At 36.3% G+C, this 7,500-nt stretch overlaps 2 protein-coding genes across 2 annotated transcripts in view; one reads left to right on the top strand and one right to left on the bottom strand.

The window, feature by feature from the left end:
• LOC144649742 (uncharacterized) overlaps positions 1-1,901 on the bottom strand; it is an 82,255-nt gene extending 80,354 nt beyond the window's left edge. Inside the window, exons 1-2 of the mRNA XM_078509313.1 lie at positions 1,831-1,901; positions 1-146 (exon numbers count right to left, since the gene is read on the bottom strand). The exon at positions 1-146 is cut by the window's left edge and continues 19 nt beyond it. Coding sequence (XP_078365439.1) covers positions 1-125 — 125 coding nt within the window. The 5' untranslated portion in view covers positions 126-146; positions 1,831-1,901. The remainder of the gene's footprint in view (positions 147-1,830) is intronic.
• LOC144649741 (allene oxide synthase-lipoxygenase protein-like) overlaps positions 1-7,500 on the top strand; it is a 178,064-nt gene that overhangs the window by 21,822 nt on the left and 148,742 nt on the right. The window lies entirely within an intron of this gene.

Genomic DNA, 7,500 nt, shown 5'->3' with positions numbered 1-7,500 from the left:
GTTCCGTCCAGAATCTTGGTTTCTCTGAGACAAACTTTAAAGCTGTCTTTGTGCAAATTTTCTACCCATACGGCCATGGCATCCTGGGGTCTCTTGGGAAATTGATGACTAGCAGTCACAAACATGCTTGGCGGTATCTTGAACCGCTGAAACATTAATAGTAATTTATTAAAGCAGAACGAAAAAAATCCATAAATAAATTGCATTAAAATAGCAAAAAAATAATTTAAAAAATAACTTATGGTTATCATCTCAGATTAATTTTATATGCCAGTACAAAGAAGTGAAAATATCTATAAAACATTGACTGAAAGGAAAAAGGGAAAGTAAGATAGAAATAAAGATATGAAAGATGGCACAACAGCAACCACTGAAATAGCAAGATGAAAAAAACGAGCAATAAAGCATAGAAAACAAAGAGATGAAAAAAGGAAAATCAATTAAGAGAAAAAATTACAAAGATATTCCCAGGAAGTTGACGGGCGAAGATAAAGAAATTGAAAAATGAAGTAATTAAAAACAAAGATGCGAGGAACACTAAAAGGACGAAGTAAAAACAACGAACTTGGATATGTAGAAACAAAGAAACACAAAACATTTAGGATTAAAAAATTAAGCGATGGGAAAAATTGAGCTTAACTGGAAGAATGTGAGAATATGCTCATCAACGCACTAATAAACAAGAACAAAAGAGAGAGAACGAAAGAAAAAATGAATGAAATGGTATAAAACAAAAGAGGGAAGAAAGAAAAAAGAGAAATAAATAGAGGAAGGGTAGCAACTAAGCAGCGGAAAAGAGAGGAACGAAAGAATTAAAAAAGAAAAGTCAATAAGAAAGAAGGAAAAGGAAAAAAGAAAGAAAGAAAATGTTTAGAAAGAAAGAAAGGGAAGGAATATAAAGTAGGAAAGAAGGAAAAGGAATAAGGGAAAAAGGAAAAAAAGAAGTATTAAGGATAGCAAACAAGAAAAGGAAAAGAAAGGAAAGACAGCAGGAAAAAAAAGAAAACAAAACAAAACAAGGAATGTAAAAACCAATGAATGAATAAATAGAAAGGAAACTACTGGTTAAAAGTAACACAAAACTTAGAAAATAAGAGATAAACATATGCGAGAAAAATGGAAAAGGAAGGCAAAAAAATCAAGAAGGCGAGAAGGCGAGAAGGCGAGAAGGCAAGAAGGCAAGAAGGCAAGACGGCAAGACGGCAAAAAGGCAAGAAGGCAAGAAGGCAAGAAGGCAAAAGGGCAAGAAGGCAAAAAGACGAGAAGGCAAAAAGGCAAGAAGGCAAGGAGGCAAGAAGGCAAAGACAGAAGACAAAAATGCAATAAGGTAGGAAACCCAAGTAATAAAGAAAAAAAAGAAAGAAGGAAAGGAAAAAAAGGAAAAAAGAAAGAAAGATAATTAAAAAGAGATAAGTAAAAGGGTAGGAAAGAAAGAAGAATAAAAGAGAGAAAGCAAAAAAAAAAGAATAAGAAAGAAAAAGGGAAGAAAGGATGAAGAATTAGAGAAAAAAAGAGATAAGTAAGTGAGGAAAGAAAGAGAAAAAAATGAATTGAAGGATAAAATAAATAAAATTAAACTAAATAAATAAATGAACAAATAAATACAGAAATAAGATGGGAGTAAATGGAAAGGAAGAAAGAGAAGAAAGGATTGAAATATTCCAGTTGCTTTTGTTTGCACTATATCACGTTTTTTCTTGTTTTTCAATTAATACTTGCACGAAAGTCCCTAGCTTGGTTAAATCAGTTTGGGGGGTTTCTAATCTGTATTTAGCAATTATTAAATTATTGTTCTTCGAAAAATAAGAAACATACGTATCATCGTCTAACCTGTTTAAATACGATCCTTTTACACTTCGTCCCAGTAGTCCAAGGGCTCAAGGAAGCAGTTCCTAGCTGAAATCTAGCAGGAGGAGATTGCAAAGCGATCCAATTCACAGCTGTTGTACCATTTGATCCTTCTCCATACTCCACAACGCACACGGTGAATCCATTTGCCGTAACATCCTCAACCCAGATTGCAGCGCCACTGCGAGGAGTTGGACTCTTAAGAATGTGGCTCACTGAGGCGAGAACCTTGACTTGTTGTCCGCCATAGAAGGGATATTGGAAGGAGATCTTCTTGCAAGCAAACAGCCCAGGTGTAGTAGTGGTAACATTGCCTTTTCCAGCCTTGAAACTCAGTGCTAGAAATAAAGAAAAAAATAAAGATGATAACCGTTAATAGCTCTACAATTTTACAATGTACAAACAAGGGATGTGCCTTCAATATTGGCAGAGAAACCTATTTTGGACATCATTTTGTAACTTGTTACCGGTGCATTCCCTTCTTCTTATCACAGTTAACTCGCGTTTGTTAATGTGTGTATTTCTTGCAAAAAATCGAAACCTTCGCTGTTCCGCTTTGAAAACGAAAACAGTTGAGAATCGAAAGAAACTTAGAACGTCAATGTTACAAACCTTGATCGGCTTGAGCAATAAAAGCGACCATGAAGAAAATTAAGAACAAGTGCTTCAGCGGGATATGACGCTCGGAGGACATCTTGATTAAACTGAACTAAAACTGTGCTTGAATTGTACATAAAAACCCACGTCACCGTTACACGTTAAGACATGCTTAATACGGGAACAAAAACTGTTGTTCGAGGAGGTTTCGGCAACACGAGGGGGGGGGGGGGGTGGAGGAGGAGGAGGACTTTCAACAACATTAACTTAATATAAGAGGTGGTGTAAGAGTATTATAGTTAGGATGGAAACTAGCTGTAAGGAAAATTCCAGCCCCCCCCCCCCCCCCCCACCCTCCGGCTGACCCATCTGACCCATAGTCAATCATCAGTTAAACGCCATTGGAAAACGACGACTTGTTTGTTGTGTTTTGTTAAGTGCATTTTCATTTCAGAACTTTAAGCGAATTTTTATTTCGACATTTTCTTTTTGCTTCGTACTAGGCTCAGTTTTCAAGTTTTCAATTAACCTTTCAGAGTCAGTTTGTTTGAAATAATTTACTACAAATAACAATAAAAAATAATTTACTAAATATAAATGCAATACTCAAGGGAGACATTTCCCTATATTTTCCTTTGAAAATATTCTGTCTTACAATGAAATGATTAGACAATAAAATGTTCGCTCTGAATTGGTTCATGCGAAAATATTACTGTTAACGAAATTATGTAAGAGCAAATACTGAATAAAAATAATCTTACAAAGGAATCAATTTTCTTACTCTCTTGCTTCCTAGCATGGTTTCCTCGCATATTTCGAAATAAAAATAAACTTTCGCAGTTACGCTCTGAAACGAAAACCAGCGAGAAGCGAAAGAAATCAGAACCGTTAAATAGTTTCACACACCTTGACTGGCTTGAGAAACAAAAACGACCATGAAGAGAATTAAGAACACGGGCCTTAGCGGGAGATGACGCTCGGAGGACATCTTGCTTAAACTGAACTAAAACAGTGCTTGAATTGTAGATAAAAAACCCACGTCACCGTTACACGTTAAGACATGCTTAGAAATTGTTTATTCAAGGGGGTGTCGGCGGCGCGGAGGGATGGGGTGTGGTGGTAGAGTTGGTGGTGGAGAAGGGCCGGCAAAGCATCTTCAACAACATTTACTTCATATAAGATGTGGTGTATAGTATCGTAGATAGGGTGGAAATAAGTTAAAAGAAATGCCCCCCCCCCCCCCCCTTACCCGGCCCAAAGTCAATCATCAGGTAAACGCTGTTGTCAAACGACGACGTGTTTCTTGTGTTTGTTAAGTGCATTTTCATTTCGGAACTTTTAGCAAATTTTATTTTCGACATGTTTTTAGCTTCGTACTCATTTTTCAAGTTTCAATAAAATTTTCAGAATAAGTCCGTTCAAAAGAATTTTGAATTAATAATGATAAAAGTAATTTACTGAACATACAAGTAATACTCAAAGGAAGACAGTTCCTAATATTTGTCTTAGAAGATATTCTGTCTTACAATGAAATGTTTATACGCTAAAATGTTTCGCTCTAAATTGATTCATGTGAAATGATAACTGTTAACGAAAATCTGTAAGATCAAATAAATAAAAATTTTTACAAAGGAATCTTTTTTTCTTTCATACTCGCTTCCTGGCATAGTTTACCGCATTTATCGAAAAAAAAATCGAAACGAAAACCAGCGAGAAGCGAAAGAAATCGGAACCGTTAAGTAGTGTGACATACCTTGACTGGCTTGAGAAACAACAACGACCATGAAGAAAATTAAGAACACGGGCCTTAGCCGGAGATGACGCTCGGAGGACATCTTGCTTATACTGAATTAAAACAGTGCTTGGATGATACAGAAAAAGCCACGTCACCGTTACAGGATAAGACATGTTAAAGGATGCGCAAAATAATTCATTGGGGGTGGGGGAGCGAAAAAGGTGTCTCCAGCACGATTTGCCTCAAAGATGTAATGTGAGACAGTATATAAATTGACGTCAGAGTGAGTAATAAAGAACACGCCAACCCCTCCCCCCATCCCTCCAACAAAAACACTCAAAAACACACACTGCTTACCGCTTATCGCTTAACGCCGTTGACAAAATAGAATGCATTTATTGTGTTCTCTGTAACGGATTTGGAGTTTAAAACTTTTAAACTACTTTTTTTTTTTTTGGCTTTTTATTCTTGAATTGCAAATTTAATTGTTTGCGATGTCTTCAGAGGTGTTCCGTGTAAAGGAATATAGGAGGAGAAGCCACGAGCCAAGCGGCCCACAGGAATATTGGACGAATAATAATTAAGCATAAATTTATTGAAAGCAATCCTCGAATGCGAATTTTTTCCCGCTGTCCTTTCTAAGAATATATTTAATACTACAATAACATTTCTCCCGTTTGTAAATATACATTTTCTGAATTATATAAACATCGTCTAGATATCGGTCCAAAAAAAAAACCGAGTAGTGGTTCTATTTTTGTAAGTTGTCTCCGCGCTGAATTAAATATATTGACAAAGAAGGATTTCAAACTCACCTCCCCGTAATCAAAGAGTTCTCCGGATCAAAACATCACAAATGTGATCAGAAGAAAAAGCCTTTGGTGTGTTCATCTCGTATCACTCGTTTGACTCCTTTGTATAACTGGAAAATACGTAGGGTTCAAGTGATAATTTTCGTTCACCGGTACGTTCTTTGCCCTCTTACATGTTCGGGTCCTAACGCGTCGTCGACACAAAAGGTTTTGGATGTTGCGTTACCATCTATGACATATATGTCAAGCGAGTTCACTTTATATCTCTTTTGACATACAGATGGTTTTGAAATATTTGTTGTTGTATGAAATTTTAATTTTTGGTTTACATACTCCATACATTTACTGAATTCCTACTTTACCACTGAGTGTTATAGTCAGGTTATGTCGTGATCGATTTTTAGACTGACATGTACAGTACTTCGAAATCGCAGAAAGATATACAGGTTCAATATTCAAAATACAATAGATATAAATACAGAATGCCTTTTACTGAAACCTGCCTTTGGTTTGTAGTCCGAGAGCGTTCAGAATCGCCAGTTATGATCCCACGTCTATCTTCCATCTTGTTCGGCTCAACTAGTAACACATTCAATATTGTTAACAGTCGAGTTTCGCTCGCTTTAGCGTCATAAACTACCACGCGTACATGAATAGAATCGAATATGAAGCAATGTTCAATTTTATGGTTGCTATATTTCACCGTATAAGACATATTTTGATATTTTTGTTGAGCTAAATTAAATTGAAAAATATGAAGCACCATGCGCATCTGAGTGTGTATGTAACGAACGGCTTTTTTTGGCGTCACTTTCGACAGTAAGAAGGCAAAAGCGTGCCATCCCTTCATCTTAATTAGTTCTTTCATCATCATTACTGGAGCTGATCGCACGAAGCATCGCGGATCTTCTAGTTTTGTTGCAATCACATTCACTGTTGGGAGTCCATTTCGACATTTTTCATTTTTCGATACCATTTGACCAAAGAAGTTACCATACACAGCATTTTGCGATTTGTAAGGGTCTTTCTCGATCGCACAAAGCACCAGAGATATACACGACTCCTTGTTACCAATAGTCAATATTGACCATTCGCATTAAGATATACAGACTGAATGTGGGCGCAGAGGAATGGGGCGAGAAAGGTGCTACCCAAAAGGTGACCTCATCGGGGCGCTTCTCAATAGATTCATAAATTAATACCAACGTCAGCTTTTAAAACAAACCCGAGAATTCGCATTCGCACACTAGTGATTTAACATTAACCCATGGCTACGAAATATATGCGTATAATGCAGTTCCTGGATGCTTATGATACGACCGTCCACATATACACCATTGTAGAGCATGTTTGTAGTCTACATTTTAATAAGTCGAGGCGTCATTTTGGATATTTAACGTTCCGCGAATGACGTCATTAATTAAATATTTCATTGGCGCCTTGACTTAATAAAATAGCGTTTACACCATTTTAAGTTTAAGCGCCATGTTCAATATTTAATTCATTACGTCATTCGCGGAAAGTTAGATATCCAAAATGGCGCCCCGACTCATTAAAACGGTGTATATAGATCCACATAAATTCGAGTTCGAACTCGGTGAAACAGCTAGGACAAGAAAGTTACCCCAGCTGTAACTCCTCCTTATATTGGCTAAGCGAACAGGACTTTCTTTTAGGCGCATACAATAACAAATTTATAGAATACACACGCTTTGACAAGGCAGAAAGCGCTATCGCTTCTGCTAATTGTTTTATTTATTTATTGATCAACAAACGCTTATTGATCAAACTTTAACCGCTGCCGCTTTAAACTCACTTCTTTTGGAAACTTATACAAAGGATACCCTATATGGCGTGCGTTACTACAAAACTAAGCGTCAGTCTTTTTTACGCACAAGGTCTCAGCTTCTTTTCGTTAAGTTTTTGACAAATTTCCTCAAAATTATGCAAGACCCCTTGTGAAAGGTCATAGCTTCTGCACGCATTGCGTTCCATTTATTTAGTATTGATGCGCACTTATCGGGAAATAGAGAATGCGCGCTATTCGAGACAACTGTTTTCTGAAGCAAAAATTGTACAGGAATGCTCGCTGGTTATTTTTTTTAGGAAACACCAAAATAGACAGAAATATTAAAGATTTTGAAACGATTGAAACCCACTTGCAGTGAAAGTAATGCACCGATGTGTTTAACTTGTGATTTTAATTCGCTAGACAAGTTCATCTGATATTTTAGCTGATAAATTAAAGAAGTTGCTAGAACACCCATGAAAGGGTCAAGTTTGATTATTTTTGTATTAAAATTATTCCGTGATTTGTAAAAGAATTAGTTTAATGCGACAAATATAATCTCATCAAATTTTCAATTTTTGGGAATATCCTGTGTAGAATATTGGTTTTCTATGGCAAGGCAAATGATAAAAAGGAGGCAATGTTATATCGTTTTTAATTGCAAACTCAACGTCTGAACACCAATGTAATTTAATGCCTTAATTTTCATTTTTTTCTGA

This window comes from Oculina patagonica, chromosome 4 (genome assembly GCF_052425735.1).
Source record: "Oculina patagonica isolate OP01 chromosome 4, crgOcupat, whole genome shotgun sequence".
Lineage (NCBI taxonomy): Eukaryota > Metazoa > Cnidaria > Anthozoa > Scleractinia > Oculinidae > Oculina > Oculina patagonica.
Note: the sequence above shows the minus strand (reverse complement) of the source record. Positions and strands in the feature narration are given on the sequence as shown.